At 44.4% G+C, this 19955-nt stretch overlaps 1 protein-coding gene across 2 annotated transcripts in view; it reads left to right on the top strand.

Annotated features, from left to right (window-relative positions):
- The window catches only part of SFT2D1 (SFT2 domain containing 1), a 110950-nt gene that overhangs the window by 73805 nt on the left and 17190 nt on the right, over positions 1 to 19955 (top strand). For both annotated transcript variants that reach the window (XM_073673259.1, XM_073673258.1), the window contains exons 2-3: positions 1761 to 1847; positions 12192 to 12277. In XM_073673259.1, the coding sequence (XP_073529360.1) occupies positions 1761 to 1847; positions 12192 to 12277 (173 nt within the window). The remainder of the gene's footprint in view (positions 1 to 1760; positions 1848 to 12191; positions 12278 to 19955) is intronic.

Here is a 19955-nt window from a genome sequence, read left to right as displayed (position 1 = left end):
TTTTTATAGAATAATAAAGTGTATGCTGATTGATTCCTATGGGGTAGTACTACATTGTTCTAGCTTCACTAGGCTTTAAAACCCTCTACAGGTAGAGATTAGTGATGGGTGAACCTGTGACTGTTCAGGTTCGGTTAATTGAGCCGAACAATTTTTTTAAAGTTCGGGTACCCGAACCCCGAACACGGACCCCATTCATGTGAATGGGAGAGCCGAATTTACCTGGTTTCCTGTGCTGTCATTTGCATGACAGTGCAGGAAACACAGGCTCTGAGCGGCGGTACATGCTTGCCTCGGTCAGAGCGCTGTGGCTTCATGCTGACAGGTGTCAGCATGATCACACAGATATGACAGTGACCCGCAGTAAAAAGCTTACCGCGGGTCATAGTCACCGCCTGATGGTACTACTACCACCATCAGCCGGTGCCTACTGCCATAGGAAATGGCGAGCATGGGCACGGCTGGATGGGAGCAGTAGTCTCCCATCCATCGGCGCTTGTGCTGTGCTGAAAGTGAAAAAAAAAAATTAAAATTGATAAAAATAAAATAAAACACATTATACTCACCTACACCTTGTCCACGATGTTCTCCACCCCTGCAGAAAATAAAAAAACACCATATACTCACCTTACAGCTAATCCCGAAGCCCATGATCACCTGTAATAAAGGTAAAATAATAAAGGAACCTCATCCTCACCTGTCCGCCCTAGTCCAAATAGCGAGGGTCCTATGAAGATCCCATGAACAGAACAGCCACATTGTAAAATGGGACCACTCTGTTCATTTACTCACCACACATGCGCTGACCTAACTTGCCGGCAATAAGCTCAGTCTATTGCCGGCAAATGAACAGAGCGGTCACATTTTACAATGTGGCCGTTCTGTTCATGGGATCTTCGTAGGACCCTCGCTATTTGGACTGCAGTGGACAGGTGAGGATGAGGTTGCACCTTATACAAGGCTTTTTGTGTGCAGTCCCCCCCTCCATGAAATGGTAGGTTGTGAGTGATTGTCTCATCAGTATTTTGCACCTGTATAGCCGCCATCTTAGTTCTGAAGATCTAGGCAGGTAAACGCTGCTCCCCTTTTTTGCTGTGTTTTTTCTTGAATTTTTGGGGGGATACAATACAGCCCAGGTGATGATAAATCAAAATGCAATCCAAGTAACATCATTTCATTTAATGCCTGCAGCTTCCTAGTAATTAAACTGTAATGTCATGTGCTGATTTTATTTTTTGCATTGCTTTGTTTTGTTTTTTTCTTTTTTCTTGCTTACGGAAGGATTATCATCTACTCCAGGAAAGGTAAAGATTTCACATTATAAATGAAACCTGTGTGTATTATGCATAACTTTTGTAACGGTTTGCTTCTAAAAATCTAATGAATAACCTATTATCTGTATATGTTAAAAAGAGTAGAGCACTTCGCATGTTGCATCCAATTTCGACCTTTCGGATGGTTGGTCCAATTAAAGTGACTATGCGCATATTCTGTACTTTTCACCCATAAACATGCATGCTAAGCCAGGTGCATAGTTATTTTAATGTGAAGATGAAATAAGCCTCTCAACTTATCTCCTGTGGGTAAAAAAGATCCAATTTCTCCTGATACCTATTGTCAGAAGATAGTGCAAGCCCCTACTTCATACACATTTGCCTAGTCATTTTTTTTTCTTTATATGGACATTTTAGTTGTAATGAACTTTTTTTGTAATTATACCACATGAACATCCCATTAATACCTTTTTTACTTCATTTTAGGTTTTGGATTCCTCCTCATTAAATTTTGGCACTCGCGTTAAGTGGTTTGCAATATGTTTTGTTTCTGGAATTGTCTTTTCAATTCTGGTAAGTACACTGCACCATTCCCTCATTTCTCCCCATACATTTGCTGTGTTTGTCTGTACAATTAAAGAAAAAAAAGCCTCATCTAAGAGTATTAGTCAGAACAATAAGCGGTCACTATGACCTACTCTACCTGGCCATTTATTACATGCTCGGACATTTATTTGGATTATTGGGAAGCAGTACTGCATGTATAGTCTTGATGACCTTCTTTTCCAATGTTGCTGGGCATAAAGGTGCTTTTTGCACATAGTCAGTACTCAAGGTATGTGCGCATGCTGTCAGGAACCCGCCTGAAAAAGTGCTTGAAGAGAACATATCAGCACGATTTTATAATGTAAATACATGGCTGTAATACTGATTACATTGATACCTTTGGTGAAGAAATCCACTTTGTGGTTGTTCTTTAATCATCCTTTGAATGTTTCTGCTAATTTCGATTTCGGTGCACAGGGGCCAGACTGTACACTGGGTCTTGTCCCCCATCTGTGAGTCCAGAGCCCCTCCGTCTCCCTCTGGTCTGTGAATAACAGGTCACCGCTTTTTCCTTGACATGCCTTCTCCTCCTTCAGTTTGAAATCTCCTCTTCAAACAGAGGAGGCCCGTCATTCACAGAACGGAATCAGACAGCAAGGAGAAGACCCCTGTACAGTCCAGCCCCTGTGAAATCTTATCAGCAGAAAACACCGTAAACGGAAAAAATTCAAGAACACCAAAATTACGTTTTGTTTTTTGGTCGCTGCAATACCACAAAAAATACTGGAACAAGTGATCAAAATGTCTTATTTATCCAAAAATGGTATCAATAAAAAATGTCTCGCCCTGCAATAAATAAGCAATCACACAGCTCCATCGAGCAAAAAATGAAAACGTTATGGGTCTCGGAAAATGGTGACATACCCACCAAACCAGCACAAAAATTTAAAAATTCTCGGTCGTGAAGGTGATAAAGAAATTGTACAGGCAAAAAAAAACTAAGGAGTTACATGAGACCAAACTGTTGTCTGCAATCTTCTGTTGTGCAAGGTATGCGAGTGGCTGAGGAAACGACTCCTTTATGACACACAGGCTAAAGCAATCAACAATGGAAAGGGCACGCTGCCCTAAAAACCACAGCTTTCAGCCTTGTGTGCAAAGTTGATTATTTAAAGTATATGCCCCTTATCTGTGATGCTGATGATAGGTGGGGTCTACGCCACTCATTCATTTATTGATAATTTCCATCAATTTAGGATTTAAAGGGAACCTGACAACTGATGCCTGATCCACGGGATGCATGATTTTAGCTATATACCGTATTTTTCGGACTGTAAGATGCACTTTACCATAGTACACACCCCAGGTTTAGACAGCAGAAAAATAGGAAAAACATTTTTTCCTATTAAAGCTTCCCTGGTGGGGTAAAGTGGGGGGGGGGTTATCACTAATTTTAATGTACTTGGGTAGAATAGGGAGGTAATCTATTGTTAGTGTCTCTACACACAACACAGCTCTGTTACATGCACATATATACACATACAAACAGCTTTGCTACATGCACATTTACGCATACTGCTCTGCTACGTGCACATTTACGCATACTGCTCTGCTACGTGCACATTTACGCATACTGCTCTGCTACGTGCACATTTACGCATCCTGCTCTGCAACGTGCACATTTACGCATCCTGCTCTGCTACGTGCACATTTACGCATCCTGCTCTGCTACGTGCATATACTGCTCTGCTACACGCACGCACTATACATTACCGCGTCCTTCAGTTCCTGACCTGGACCTGTACAGAGTTGAGCATTTGCAGGACCTTCCACTTGATTAAGTCAAGCACCTTTCAAGTCATGTGATCAGTCACATGACCTGAAAGGTCCTGGAATTGCTGATGCAGAAGGTCCTGCTGCTGCTCAATTCCTGCGGCCTCTGTTCAGCTCCCACTAAGCTTCTTCTCCTGCTGTGCACCGATCACATAGATTAGTGCAGAGCAGGAGGAGAGACAGCAGCTCTCTGCGATTGGGGAGGATGCTGTGTCAGCGTTCTCCATCACAGTAAGCTGCCTCCTGACTATAAGGCTATGTGCCCACGATGCAGAAATGCTCCGGATTTTTTCCTGAGCGTTTCTGCATCTCCCTGGCAGAAAAAAACGCATGCGGATTGTACATGCGGATTGTACATGCTTTTTTCCTGCCAGGGACATGCGGATGTGAAGCGTTCTTCACATGCATTTCCGCATGCAGGTTGTCAAGCGCTTTCCAAGCGATTTTAGCATCACTTGGAAAGTGCTTGACAACTTGGTCACACTATATAAATCCATGCAAACGCATGGATTTATATAGTGTGACCGAAAGAATGGTAAAAAATAAAAAATAAATCTATACTTACCTTCTGATGGCCCCCGGAGTCTTGATTCGATGCTTCTCGGCTTGCCGGCAGCTTGCGGTACACTGAAGGACCTGCCGTCACATGACTAAATGACGTCAGCTCAAGTCCTTGAGTCCACCGCAAGCTGCCGGCAAGCGAAGACAAGGAGACTGGGGGCCATCAGAAGGTAAATATAATATTTATTTTTTATTTTATTTTCTTATTTTACAGGTTCTATGGTACCCGGGTCTGGATGAGAGTCTCCTCTCCTCCGGACCCGGGTACCATCCGCACATTGAAACGCATGTAATCCGCATATACAGATGTAGTGATGCGGATATTAAGCGTTCCAATGAAAGTCAATGGTGGCGAAAACGCAGCGCTTCCACAAAATAATTGGTAGTGCTGCGTTTTTTTCCGGAATGATAATCCGCAGTGGAAATTTCCTCAGCATGTGCACAGCACATGCGGATTATCATTGGGGAACATGGCAGGCCTTGTACCAAGCGTTTTTTAAGCATTTCTGCAGCGTTTTTGCCGCTGCGGAAACGCTTAAAAAACGCATTGTCACACCGCCTAAGACGCACACCCTTTTTAACAAGAGTTTTTCTTATTAAAAATGTGTCTTCTAGTCCAAAGAATGCAATATATTTAGATCGGAAACAGAGAAGTGTTTCAGAGTAAAACATAGTTGACCACCTACTCGCTCGCTTCACTGGATTCTATTTTCATTTATTTTACTCACTTATATAACACCATTAATTTTACAGTGCTTTACACAGACTGTATGAGGGCTTGGTTTTTGCTTGAAAAAATTAACGTTTGAATGACATTCACATTACTACCTGATGCATCGGACGACAGCAAAATATTAAAAAAAATGTGCTTTTGGAATTGCAAAAAAAAAAATAAATAAATAAAAAAAAATGCATTTCCTCCACTTTGTTTTGGTGGAGGGGGTTGTTTTTTCAGCTACATTATATAGTTAAAATGACCTGGCAACACAGATTCCCCAGGTCAGTATGAATACAGCTATATCAAGCTCCTATATTTTTATGTATAAAAATGGAAATAAATCCGGAAATTTGTTTTAAAAAATTGGTTGATCCATTTTTTTAAATCTGTTTTCCATTCATTGAGCTGTTTGGAGGCTTGTTGTTTTTGTGTTACAAGCTTACATCTTTAGAGCTACAATTTTGTGATAAATAGTGTTTTGTTAACTTTTTATTGCTTTTTTTTTTTTTTCAAAAGTTGCGTAGGTATCTTGGACCTGCACTCAGTTTGATCCCTTGTTCTCTAAACTGCAATACATGTATTGCACTACATGACTAAAATCGCGGTCGCACCCAAAATGCCATTTAAACGGCATAAACATTTATATAGGATACATAGTCCCTATAAAATTCATAGCAGGCATACACAGTTTAACTTAAACATGTACATTGTACATTTGTTTAATATGCAAATGAGTGCGCTTTATTGCACCCTTTGCTTGGCTTATACCTTGGTGCACCATTACACCCTCCTGTTTGCATGTTAAAGCCAGTTCCTTATCTTGATTGACAATGCTCAGTTGGCAAGAGTGTGCAGTGTCTAAAATCAGTCTGTGTATCTGCACTTGCGCACTGACACTGGAGGAGAGCCGCGGTTCACTTCAAGTGTCAGTGCGGGCTGCACACAATGTGGCTGCATACACATTCTTGACACCTGGTTCTTGTCTGTCTGTCAATGCTAGATGTACCTGGAAGTATAGTGGGCAGCTTCTGTAAGAAGAGGGTGTTGTAACATGCACATCCTTCCTGCTCACTTCAAAGCATTTCCTGAAGGCTAAAGACAGCCATATTGTGTGCAAGACCGCACTGACACTTAGAGCGCGGCACTGCGCTCCTCCAGTTTCAGCGCAGATGTGCATTCTCATTTTAGACAGCTTTCACTGTTACCAAGGGAGCACTGTCAGTCATAAGGCACTAGCTTTAATATACAATTATTTGGGTGTAACGGAGCACCGAGGCATAAGCCACACCAAGGATGCACTGAAGCACCCTCATTTGCATATTAAAGTAGATTTTTCAATAAATATTAAGCTAAACTGCATACTCCTGTTATGTTTCTTTATAGGAGCTGCATCCCCTATATACATGTTTATACACTTTAATTAGTGTTGGGGGTGTGGGGGGGTTACAGTCTCTGACAATGGGAATTTGAATGGAGTCTGACGGCTGCGAATAATGGATTAACAGTGATTGGAGCTGAGCGCCGTTTTCTGCTGTTACAGGCAGATGCCATCTGTTTAACGCAGCTGGCATCTCCCAGGTATGGTGCGGCCTGAAAAGCCCAGTCGGCCTATATATACCATTGATGTTGGGGAGGAGTTAAAATCCAAAGATGCTGAATGTTCGCTCTCATCTCCCCCCATATACATATGAATGCTCATGTGCTTGTTAAGGGAGCAGGGAGAGCCACTGCCAGCAGCCTATGTCCAAGGGCAGGGATTCCCAACCAGTGGCTCGGGAGCCACATGTGGCTCGTGACTGTCTGCCAACTTGGTGCATTAGCACCAGGTCTAGAAAACTGCAATGAAGAGCAGGTCTCCAAATGGTGGCTTTTGTGAGCTGCCTCGCATAGAAGAGCAAATCTGGATACTCCACCTTCTGGAGGTGGAGAGAAAAATTAAATATGGTAAACTTGATTAAGGATGATACTGCCTGTCAGAGGAGGTGCTTGAAGTTCGATGTGACAGTGTGTTGGCAGTGCCTGATGCTAGAATACCAAATGGGGGGAACGTGGGAACCTCTGGCTGTAGGTACTTTTCTACTGCCTCGGGATGATTTCTGTATGGAAGCTTTGGCTGTCATTACACTGACAATGAGATCTCTGGGTGTCACTACTGTGGGAGGTTTTAGCTCTACGTAACTGCTCTTGAGGCTCTGGTTATGGCACACGACCCTCTCAGAGCTGAATGTGGTTTTCAAGTTAATAAAAGTTAAGGACCACTGTCCCAGGGGAACAAACGATTGGGCATTTAAATTAATCGTGGGGGAATCTTGAAGCGCGTCCCCCATATTTATAGGATAGTCAGCCTAATATGAATGGGGGCCTCAATGCCACTGGCTCAACTATTTCTCTGCATTCAAACACTTCTATTACAACCCCTGGCAAAAATTATGGAATCACTGGGCTCGGAGGATGTTCATTCAGTTGTTTAATGCTGTTGGAAAAAAAAGCAGATCACAGACCTGGCACAAAACTAAAGTCATTTCAAATGGCAACTTTAGGGCTTTAAGAAACACTAAAAGAAATAAAGATTAGAAACTCAGTAGGGGTAATTTTTTCAGACCAAGCAGAGGGAAAAAATTATGGAATCACTCAATTCTGAGGAAAAAATTATGGAGTCATGAAAAACACACACAAAAGAACACTCCCATACATCACTAGTATTTTGTTGCACCATCTCTGGCTTTAATGACAGCTTGCAATCTCTGAGGACTTAATGAGTGACAAACAGTACTCTTTATCAATCTGGCTCCAACTTTCTCTGATTGCTGTTGCCAGATCAGCTTTGCATGTTGGAGCCTTGTCATGGACCATTTTCTTCAACTTCCACCAAAGATTTTCAATTGGATTGAGATCCAGACTATTTGCAGGCAATGACATTGACCTTATGTGTCTTCTTTCAAGGAATGTTTTCACAGTTTTTGCTCTATGGCAGGATGCATTATCTTCTTGAAAAATGATGTCATCATCCCCAAACATCCTTTCAATTGATGGGATAAGAAAACTGTTCAAAATATCAATGTAAACTTGGGCATTTATTGAAGACTAGATGGTGGCCCGATTCTAACGCATCGGGTATTCTAGAATATGTATGCGGCCGACCGGGCGCGACTAATCAGCGAAGCAGTATTTAAATGGGTTGTGCACTACTTTAAATTAACCCCCCAATGTATCCCCCCGGGGCCCCTAATGAATCTTGTAATTACGTCATGTTGTCAATACTGCTTGTGACAACATCGCTGACCACGCACAGCCAGCACGTAATTCCCCCGGCTGCAGCCGGCTCTTGCTTCCACTTACATCACGACTATTTGCGGCTGCAGCCAGGAGTCTCCTGTTCCGTGAATGACGGGCTGTGGGCGGGGTTATCCGGGCTGCCGCGACCAATCAGCAGAGCGGTGTTTAAATTTGGTGCCAATATTGCTGATTGGTCGCGGCCGCGACCAATCGGCGAACCGTGTTAGTGAGGACCGGGGAGCGGCGCTGCTAGCGCCGGTCATCTCCCGGCTGCATCGCTGCTGACCTCCGTTCGGCAGATGAGCCGCTAACGCCCGCCATCTTGTTCTGAAATCCCGCGTCGCTGATTGGCCACGGCCGTGGCGAATCGGCGACGCAGGATTTCCTGGATGGACAGACAGACGGGATAAGGCGATTATATAGTAGATGTAATGACAGCCATCTCCCCAGTGCCTTTACCTGACATGCAGCCCCATATCATCAATGACTGTGGAAATGTGCATGTTCTCTTCATGCAGTCATCTTTATAAATTTCATTGGAACAGCACCAAACAAAAGTTCCAGCATCATCACCTTGCCCAATGCAGATTCGCGATTCATCACTGAATATGACTTTCATCCAGTCATCCACAGTCCACGATTGCTTTTCCTTAGCCCATTGTAACCTTGTTTTTTTTCTGTTTAGGTGTTAATGATGGCTTATGTTTAGCTTCTCTGTATGTAAATCCCATTTCCTTTAGGCGGTTTCTTACAGTTCGGTTGCAGACATTGACTCCAGTTTCCTCCCATTCGTTCCTCATTTGTTTTGTTGTGCATTTCCTGTTTTGGAGACATATTGCTATAAGAGTCTTCCTTGGTCTACCAGTATGTTTGCCCTTAACAACCTTCCCATGTTGTTTGTATTTGATCCAGATTTTAGACACAGCTGACTATGAACAACCAACATCTTTTGCAACACATTGCGTGATGATTTACCTTCTTTTAAGAATTTGATAATCCTCTCCTTTGTTTCAATTGACCTCTCTCGTGTTGGAGCCATGATTCATGTCAGTCCACTTGGTGCAACAGCTCTCCAAGGTGTGATCACTCCTTTTTTAGATGCAGATCTAATTTGATGCAGGTGTTAGTTTTGGAAATGAAAATTTACAGGGTGATTCCATAATTTTTTCCTTAGAATTGAGTGATTCCATAATTTTTTCACTCTGCTTGGTCTGAACAAAAATTACCCTTACGGAGTACCACATTTGTAATCATGATTTCTTTTAGTGTTTCTTAAAGCCCTAAAGTTAGCATTTGAAGTGACTTTAGTTTTGTGCCATGTCTGTGATCTGCTTTTTTTTCAACAACATAAAACAACTGAATGAACATCCTCCGAGCCTGGTGATTCCATAATTTTTGCCAGGGCTTGTAGTCTGCATATATACTGCTGTGCAGTGTGCTGCAGCTAAGACATTTGATCAACCCAACATGATCTAATACGGGTGCATAAGCTGCAGGCTGGAGCGACATGCAGGCGACGAGGTTTGCCTGTGTGGCGTCAAGCCATTAGAGACTTGGTTTTGCCTGTGCCCTGACTGTTCAGAAAGCATTTCAATAGCCATCCATCCATATCTTCCTGATGGTTAGTCAGGAAAGGAAAGATGAGTTGGGGAGCACTCAATGTGCAGTGTTTTCTGTTGTAGTTTATTGGACTTTTGCATTTCACCATTTTTTAGTTTAAACTACTCCTTGGCGCTGAAGTAAAACACGTCAACATTTATAACCTATTCTGTTGCTGTTTCACAGATGGGTATACTACTGACCTTGGGAGTAGCACAATCTGACAATGACATTGCACTTAGAGGGTATCTGTCACCAGGTTTATTCTTTTCATTCAGGTGCAGCATAAAATAGGCAATGTGACTTCCTGTGCTTCTCGAGGTAGTTTTAATGTGTTCTTGGTGATGAGTTCTGTCCACTGAGTTTGCCACTAACTTGATTTTATGAGCTCAGAGGATTGGAGACGCAGCAGAAACACTCACTCGTGATAAAACAGGCAGAGATCTAAGGGGTAACTTTTCTCCTTGTGGAGAGTGACAAGTCAGGCCTAGCATGTCAGAGTGAGAAGACTTATACCATCATTGCCAAAATGTTGGTACCCTTGAAAATGAAGTATTTCTCACAGAAAATTATTGCAATTACACGTTTATTTCCTTTTGTGTGTATTGGAGCAACACAAAAAAACGCGAAAAATTATCAAATTGGACATAATCTGATTGGCCGGGGTCTGACACCTGGCACCCCTGCCAATCCGCTGTTATCGGTGGCCCATGGCCGACCGTAAGTACTTACTTGCGGAGCTTGGCTGTCTACTTGTAGTGGCCGCTGCTGGGTACTGCACATCTGCATCCTATTAAATTGAATCTGAGGCGGATGTGCAGTAACTACCCCCGGCCACTACAAGTAGACGGCCTAGCTCCGCTAATAAGTATTTATGGCCGGTGGCTGCCGCCACCGATAGATTAATCGGCAGGGATGCCGGGTGTCGGACCCCGACCGATCACACAGTGGTTCCCTATCCGTAGGATAGGGCATCAATGTAAAATTAGTGTACAACTTCTTTCAACGTTACGGCAAGAGATCCCACTGCTGACACAAAGACAAAAAAAGCATGACTGCAGTTTGTCAAAATGTACGCGAGAAAGCCAAAATTCTTCTGGAAAAGCATCTTGTGGACAGATGAGACAAAGATAGAGCTTTTTAGTAAAACACTTTCTTGTGCTGTTTACCAAAAACTGAATGAGGCCTTCAACGAAAAGAATACAGTACCTACCGTCAAATATGGTGGAGGTTCAAAGATGTTTTGGGGTTGTTTTTCTACCTCTGGCACTGGGTGCCTTGACTGTGTGCTAGGCATCATTAAATCTGAAGATTAACAACGGATTTTGGGTTGCAATGTATTGCTCAGTGTCAGAAAGCTGGGTTTGCATCCTAGATGATGGGTCTTCCAGCAGTACAATGATCCCAAACATACTTCAAGAAGCACCCAAAAATGGCTGGAAAGTTCTGATATGCCAACAATGGGTCCGGATCTACAGTAAATCACATTGAACATCTGTGGAGAGATCTTAAAATCCGGATCTACAGTAAATCACATTGAACATCTGTGGAGAGATCTTAAAATCCGGATCTACAGTAAATCACATTGAACATCTGTGGAGAGATCTTAAAATTGCTGTTGGGAGAAGGCATCCTTCAAATATGAGAGACCTGGAGCTGTCTGCAAAGAACTTTAGAATATTGTTGATGCTTATAGGAAGCGATTGATTGCAGAAATTTATTCCAAAGGGTGTGCAACCATTAAGTTGAGGGTGCCAACAATTTTGTCCAGCCCATCTTTGGGGTATTGTGTGAAATTATGTCCAATTTGCTTTTTTTTTCTTCTACAATTGTAGTAATTTTCTGGAACAATTTCAAGGGTGCCAACACTTTTAACCATGACTGTACGCCATGCATGCTCCTCTGAGAAATTTAAATATGTACATTGCCTCTTCAGAGAGGAAGAGGACTTTAACTCTTAGTTAGGATTGCTACTTCCAGTAGGTGGCACTAAAGTTAAAGTAATCCTCCTCTTTGAAGAGGCAATTTGCATATAAAACAGGCAGAAAAATGTGTGGTCTCAAAAAGCATAAGTCATTTATATGAGTGACTTATTCTTATAACCCCACCCTCCCCCCGGCCAGGAACCAGGGTGTGTGCCGACCAGAGCTGCTTCAGTTCCTGCACGGTCAGACACAGCCATTACACAGGACACAGCAGGGGCACATTTATAACATTATCTCAGCACAGAAACAATTTTTTTTTAACACATCCAATTGTGGAACTTATTTATTATTCCAAGATCTTTTGATTAAAATGAATTTTGTTGCCGTACACTGGGAAATATCTGTAGAATTTGTCTTATTATTTTCACAACCTGTTTAGAAGGCTCTTTGTCATTCCAGGGAAGTGCGTTACTTTGGGTTCCCAACGCCGGAATCAAGCTCTTTGCAATTTTCTACACACTGGGGAACATTTCTGCATTAGCCAGGTAAGCATTCATGTTTAAGCCCCCTATATATGGCTTTCCTTTATCTTAGAGCTACAGTGCAGAATATATTTTTAGAATTATGAAACGGAGTTTCTTCCACTAAATTTTATCCGAAATTGCTGTTAACCCCTTTAAATCCCATGATGTACTAATACGTGTCTGTGCCCTGGGACTTAAGAGCCTGACCCGTATTAGTACGTCATCGCGCCCGCACAGCCTGTGTGCGCGCGCGCGGTCGCCGCAGGGTGTCAGCTGATTGTCACAGCTGACACCCGGTACTATGTGCAGGGAGCGGTCCCGCACCGCTCCCGGCACATAGCACGAAGTCGATCGCAGCATTGCGGTGGCTAAGGGGAGGTGATCGCAATACTCGCCTCCTCTTCCGGCCTCCAGCGCTGTCTGCCGCGGCTTCCCGGGTGTTGCCATGACGACCCGATGTCGTCATGACAACATCCGGGTCACCAGACAGCAGAAAGAATGTTTGGTCATGCGCAGTGTATGACCAAACAATCTTCTCACTGTACAGCGCTGACTGCCTGCATGGCACAGGGATGGTGCTCCATCCCTATGCTATGCAGGCGATCAGAATAAAAAAAGTGAAAGTCCCAGAGTGGGACAAAGTAAAAAAGTAAAAAAACTTTCAGAAAGTGAAAAAAAAATAAATAAAAAAAATTGTAAAAATATAAAAAAAAAATTAAAAAAAGAATCCACCAAAAATAAAAATATAATGTACCCATCAATAAATATTATGAAAAAAACAAACAATAAAAGTACACATATTTGGTATCGCCGCGTCCGTAACGACTTGACCTATAAAACTGTCCCACTAGATAACCCCTTCAGTGAACACGGTAAAAAAATAAAAATAAAAAACAAAGCAAAAAACAATGCTTCATCATCATACCCCCAAACAAAAAATGGAATAACACGCGATCAAAAAGACGAATATAAATAAAAATGGTACCGCTGAAAACGCCATCTTGTCCCGCAAAAAACAAGCTGCCATACAGCTCCATCATCCAAAAAATCAAAAAGTTATAGCTCTCAGAATAAAGCAATGCAAAAAAATATTTTTTTCTATAAAATAGCTTTTATTGTGTAAAAGCGCTAAAACATAGAAAAACTATATAAATGTGGTACCGCTGTAAACGTACTGACCCGAAGAATAAAGCTACCTCATCAATTTTACCACACGCGGAGTAGAATAAAAAATTAAAAAAAAAAAAAAAAAAACAATTCCTGAATTGTTGGTTTTTGTTTATTCTGCCTCCCAAAAGCTGAAAAATGTCACGTGCCTGAAAATGGCACCAATAAAAACGTCAACTCATCCCGCAAAAAACAAGCCGTCACATGACTGTCGGCCAAAATATGGAAAAATTATAGCTCTCAAAATATGGCAATGCAAAAACTAGATTTTACAAACTGTGTCTTTTAGTGTGTGACAGCTGTCAATCATAAAAACCCGATATCATTCTGGTATCTCTGTAGTCTCACCGACCCGAAGAATAAGGTCGTCTAATCACTTATACCACACGAGGAACGGCGTAAAAAATAAACGCTAGGGCTGGGGTTGGAGTTAGGGTTGTTTGTTTTTTTCAAAAGTAAAAAAAAAAAATGACGATATGGCAACTAGTGTTGAACGCAAGTGCTCGCTACTTGAGTTTGCATCGGGTGCTCGGGTATGCATTGAGTATCGCGGGTGCTCGAGTCTCTGCCCCATATGCTTCGCGGCCAAAAAAACCTTGCGGGGATTGCCTGCCATGCACGAGCGATCCCCGCATGTTTTTTTTGGGGTGTCTAATAACCGTGAAACATGCAGGCGGGGACTCGAGCATTTCACTTGAGCACCCGTGATACATGGTGCATACCGGAGTACCCGATGCAAACTCAAGTAGCGAGCTCTTGCGCTCAAGACTAATGACAACTTATTCAATATGATGACCTAATGTCATCAAATTCTGTGTCGTACCTCTGGGTTCAAAATGTTCACTATACCCCTTGATAAAATCCTTGAGGGATGTAGTTTCCAAGGTGGGGTCACTTGTTGGGGGTTTCCACTATTTAGGCACATCAGGGGCTCTCCAAACGCGACATGGCGTCCTCTCTCGATTCCAGCCGATTTTGCGTTCGAAAAGTCACACAGTGCTCCTTCCCTTCTGAACTCTGCCATGCGCCCAAACACTGTATTTTCCCCACATATGGGGTATTGGCGTACTCGGGAGAAATTGCACAAAAGTTTTTGGGGTCCATTTTCTCCTCTTACCCTTGTGAAAATAAAAAAATTGGGGCTAAAACATTTTTGTGGAAAAAGTTTGATTTTTTTATTTTTTTTATTTTCACGGCCACATGTTATAAACTTCTGTAAACGACTTGGGGGTTCAAGGTGCTCACCACACATCTAGATAAGTTCCCTGACGGGTCTAGTTTCCAAAATGGTGTCACTTGTGGGGGGTTTCCACTGTTTAGGCACATCAGGGACTCCCCAAATGCAACATGGCATCCGCTAATTATTCAAGCAAATTTTACATTCAAAAAGTCAAATGGCGCTCCTTCCCTTCCGAACCCTGCCGTGCGCCCAAACAGTGGTTTTCCCCCACATATGGGGTATCTGCTTACTCAGGAGAAACTGTACAACAAATTTTGGGGTCCATTTTTTCCTGTTACCCCTGCGAAAATAAGAAAAAATTGGGTCTAAAGTAACATTTTTGTGAAAAAAGTTAAATGCTAATTTTTTTCTTCCACATTCCAAAAATTCCTGTGAAGCACCTGAAGGGTTAATAAACTTCTTGAATGTGGTTTTGAGCACATTGAGGGGTGCAGTTTTTAGAATGGTGTCACTTTTGGGTATTTTCTGTTATAAAGACCCCTCAAAGTGACTTCAAATGTGATGTGGTCCCTAAAAAAAAAAAAAAAAATATGGTTTTGTAAATTTTTTTGGAAAAATGAGAAATCGCTGGTCAACTTTTAACCCTTATAGCTCCCCAATAAAAAAAAATTTTGGTTCCCAAATTGTGCTGATGTAAAGTAGACATGTGGGAAATGTTATTTATTAACTCTTTTGTGTGACATATCTCTTTGATTTAAGGGCATAAAAATTAACATTTTGAAAATTGCTAAATTTTCAAAATTTTCGCCAAATTTCTGTTTTTTTCACAAATAAATGCAAGTGATATCGAAGAAATTTTACCACTATCATGAAGAACAATATGTCACGAAAAACAGTCTCAGAATCAGGGGGATCCGTTGAAGCGTTCCAGAGTAATTACCTCATAAATTGACAGTGGTCAGAATTGTAAAAATTGGCCCGGTCATTAACGTGCAATCCACCCTCGGGGGTAAAGGGGTTAATGAACATTGTGCCCAATGATCTTATCATGCAGCATTTCACAGCTGAGTTTAGTCATGTCACCTGACTTACTCTGCTGAATCTGATTGGTCACTGGGCAGCTCCAGTCTTTAGACAGCAGCAAAATTATTCAATTTATTATGAAAATTTGCACAGCCCTTTAACCCCTGCCATTATATTGTTTTTTTCAGTCTGAACGCAAACCTGTCATCAGAATTTTGCTAAATAAAGTACAAGCAGTTGGCGCTGTTACACTGATACTGATTAAAATGATACCTGGGTTGATTACCGTATTCTTTGGACTATAAGACACACCTTTTCCTCCAAAATTTTAGAGCAAAGTGGGGGGGGTTGTCTTTTAGGCCGAATCTACTATGTAGTATACTGTTGCGGTGGGTGTGTGGGGGGAGCGACAGCGGCGGAGGAGCGGGACACAGGAGGCAGCAGCCGCCTGCTGCAGCCTACACTGTTCCCGCTGCTAAAGAAAATGAATATTCACTGCTCCCCACGCACATGGGCATGTGGAGCACTGAATATTCACACTCCTTTAATAGCGGGCGCACAGTGTCAGCAGCGGCCGCGACTCCTGCAACTGCTCGGCGGCCAATCGTGCCCGCTATTAAAGAGCAAGAATATTCACCCCTCTCTACGCCCATGAATATTCATGCTGTTTAATAGCAGGCACACTCTATCGCCCAGCAACAGCAGGAGCCGCGGCTGGGCTGAAACTGCTCGCAATATAAAGGTGAGTGAATAGTAACTGCTCCCCACATCCATAATCCCGGCATGGGGAGCAGTGACTATTCCAGCAGCTCATCTCACAGTGTGAGGGCACATGGCAGTGGCGTCATGCACGGCTCACACTGTGAGATGAGTGCTGGCAGCAGCACTGGAAGCAGCGCTGGAGCAGAGGGAAGGAAGGTGAGTAGTAGTGTTTATTTTCCCCTCCCCCATGACAGCACACCTTGAGAGGATCCGCCCCACCAAGGACAGGAAACCGTCTGAAATAAAAGGGCGGCACCTCTCCCTCGCTTCAGTTGGTTTCCTGTCCTTGATGGGGAACCTGTCTGGAAGAAAGAAGACTTACCTGGGGCTGTCCCGGTGTGGAAGAGCGGGCACTGGCCTGTGCACCGGGTTCAGTATCCAAGAAGCGCCGTCCGCAGCTTCCCCTGGTGTCTCTGCGCCGAGCGGGGCGCACGCGGTGAGGCAGGCTCTGTCCTCCCAGAGACCGCGGCGCCGTCCTCCCCCTGCAGTGTGGAACGCTTCCGGGTGTGACGCGCCTGACGTCACGGCAGGAGGCGGCGCCGATCCAAGAAGGCGGCGCCCATCGGAGCGTCCCAGGCCGGTTTTTTTCAACGGAGCTCCGGCCTGAGGAAGGGTGAGGGCCCACAGACCGGAGGAGGCTGGATGGCCCTATATTTAAGGGGGGGGGGAGCTATCCTGGAAGCGTGGTGCGCTTCTGAGACATGGCTGATCCAGATAGCCAGGAGCAGCAGCTTACCCCCCCACCTCAGCAACAGAAAAAGCAGAGGGATGCATCGTATACAGACAGCCGGTCGATTAATCGTAGTGGCAGCCGCAGGAGTAAGGCTTCGAGTGCCTCGGGACCATCCAGAATGGAATCATCGGTTCCGCAACAGCCTCCGAATCCGGTACCCGTGTGTGACCTCCGGGGGTGAGTGAGCTTCGTGAATGTCACTGGTTAGTAACGGGAAGTCTCTTATGTGCTTCCTTTTTTTAGGAGCCTAAGAAGAGTAGTGCCAAGCAAAAGCATAGAATATGTGCCCTTTGCCAAGCTTCTCTCTCAGTAGAGTGGCAGAAACCACTTTGCCAGGGCTGTGTGACCAAAAACCATAGCTGAGAATTCCCAGGATTTTGCTGCAAATTTAAAGTCCATAGTACATGCAGAAGTTCAGGGGTCCCTGAAAGGGTTCCTTAGAGGGAAGAAAAGACCCCGTAGAGAGGTTTCCTCCGCCTCTGATTCCTCCCAGTCCGAGGAGCAGTGGGATTCATCGTCCTCTTCCTCATCGGGGGGGCGGTAGACCCTGCTTCCCCATTGAGAATACAGACAGACTGGTTAGGGCAGTAAGATCAACCATGGGTCTGGAGGAAGAGAGAGCATCTAAATCCCGGGAGGACATCATGTTTGCGGGCTTGGGAGAGAAGAAGAGACGCTCATTTCCGGTTAACAGTAAAATTCAGGGCCTCATTGACCGGGAGTGGAGGAGACCTGAGAGATCAGGGGCTTTACCCTCCTTCTCCAAAAGAAGGTATCCCTTCGAAGAGAAGGATGCGGAACCTTGGGATAAGATCCCCAAGGTGGACGGGACTGTGGCAAGGTCATCGAAAAGATCTTCCCTGCCCTTGGAGGACTCTGGCGTCCTAAAGGATGCACTGGATAAAAGAGCTGACTCCTTCCTGCGCCACACGTGGGAGGCGGCGGCAGGCGGCCTAAAACCAGCGGTGGCTAGCACCTGTGTGGCGAGGTCCTTGATGGTGTGGCTCCAACAGCTGGAAGACCAGCTTAAAGATAAAAAGGTCTCCAGACAGGCAATACTTGCAGAGCTACCTCTAATACAAACAGGATCGGCCTTCCTGGCCGACTCTTCAGCTGACTAGGTCAGACTGTTAGCTAGGGCAGCGGGACTATCCAACGCAGCCAGGCGGGCCTTGTGGCTCAAAGGTTGCCCAGGCGACCTACCTTCGAAACAGAAACTGTGCTCCCTCCCGTGTGACGGTAGACTCCTGTTTGGCCAAAAGTTAGAAGACCTGTTAGAAAAAGCAGGCGATAAAAGCAAAGGGTTCCCGGGATTTTCGGGGGAACCAAGAAGATTTAGTTTTCGGTGGAGAAAATTTAACCGGGGTCGTCCTCCGGGAGACAAAAAGAGATGGGAAGCCAAGTCCAAAAAAGAATCGGGCTATATGTTTGGAGGACCATCCTCGAGTTCGAAGAGATCCTCCCAATGACGCCAAGCTGCAAGTGGGTGGAAGGCTTTCCCACTTTTTTCCAGCTTGGGACGCGATAATTTTCAGAATCCAGGGGTTTGTTGTTATCTGTGGGGGCCTGAAGATCCGGTTCAGCCAGACCCCCTGGCGGACCTTTGTGGTTACCCCCCTACGAAAGGTCCAGGAAGAACAATTAGCCCTGGAAACAGAAGTGTTAGAGTTAGTAGGAAAGCAGGTCCTTCTCGAAGTACCAGCAACACAGAGAGGGAGGGGGTTCTATTCCCCACTATTCATGATAAAAAAAAAACAAACTGGTCCTTAAGGACCATCATCAACCTCAGGAGTCTGAACCAAGTAGTAGAAAACCAGACTTTCAAGATGGAGTCAGTAAGCTCGGCAGTGAAGCTCTTACATTGCAACTGCTTTATGGCTGTAATAGACTTGAAGGACGCATATTATCACGTCCCAATCCATCCGGAGTATCAGAAGTATCTGAGAGTAGCCCTGTTTATTCAGGGGAAGCTGAGGCATTTTCAGTTTGCTGCCCTACCCTTTGGCCTCTCCATTGCCCCGAGAATATTTACGAAACTAATAGCAGAAGTGACAGCCTTCCTACAGATCAAGAATGTAGTGATCGTGCCATATTTAGACGACTTCTTGATAATAGGGAAAACAGAAGCCCACTGCTCCAGTCAGCTCCTACTGGTCACAGAAGTTTTGCATCAGCTGGGGTGGTTAGTAAATTTCCAAAAATCAAGACTAACCCCCCTCCAGGACTCAGACCTTTCTGGGTCTAATCCTAGACTCTCGTCGCCAAACCTGCTTCCTCCCAGAGGACAAAATCTGCAGGTTGATTGCATTAGTCTCGAAGGCCATTCAAGCTCCGGAAATGTCTCTGAGAGAGGCAATGTCCCTCTGGGGTTCTATGACGGCCTGTCTCCCAGCAGTAATGTGGGCCCAGGGGCATATGAGGCGGCTTCAGTGGGAGGTCCTGTCAGCACAGAGGTCCTGCAACGGGCATTTAGAAGGCAGGCTCTCTCTCTCCCCAGAAGTAGTAGATTCTCTTTCGTGGTGGACAGTCAGGGGAAATCTGACCGCAGGCGTTCAATGGTCCAGACCAGTAGATCGGGTAATTACGACCGACGCAAGCATTTCCGGATGGGGGGTCATCTGGCAGAACTCTCAATACAGGGTCACTGGGCTTACCACGAGAGGGGAGCATCCTCAAACTTAAAGGAGCTTTGGGCAGTAGAAAGATCCCTCAGGGGCTTCCTCCCTCACATCCAAAATCACCATGTCCAGGTCAGGTCCGACAACCGGACAGCAGTAGCCTATGTGAATCACCAGGGAGGGACAAGGTCATGCCCTCTGATGGTGGTGGCAGAC

The sequence above is a fragment of the Phyllobates terribilis genome, unplaced genomic scaffold (assembly GCF_046119375.1).
Source record: "Phyllobates terribilis strain yellow unplaced genomic scaffold, ASM4611937v1 Scaffold_3__8_contigs__length_932513732, whole genome shotgun sequence".
NCBI lineage: Eukaryota > Metazoa > Chordata > Amphibia > Anura > Dendrobatidae > Phyllobates > Phyllobates terribilis.
This window is presented reverse-complemented; position numbering and strand designations above follow the sequence as displayed.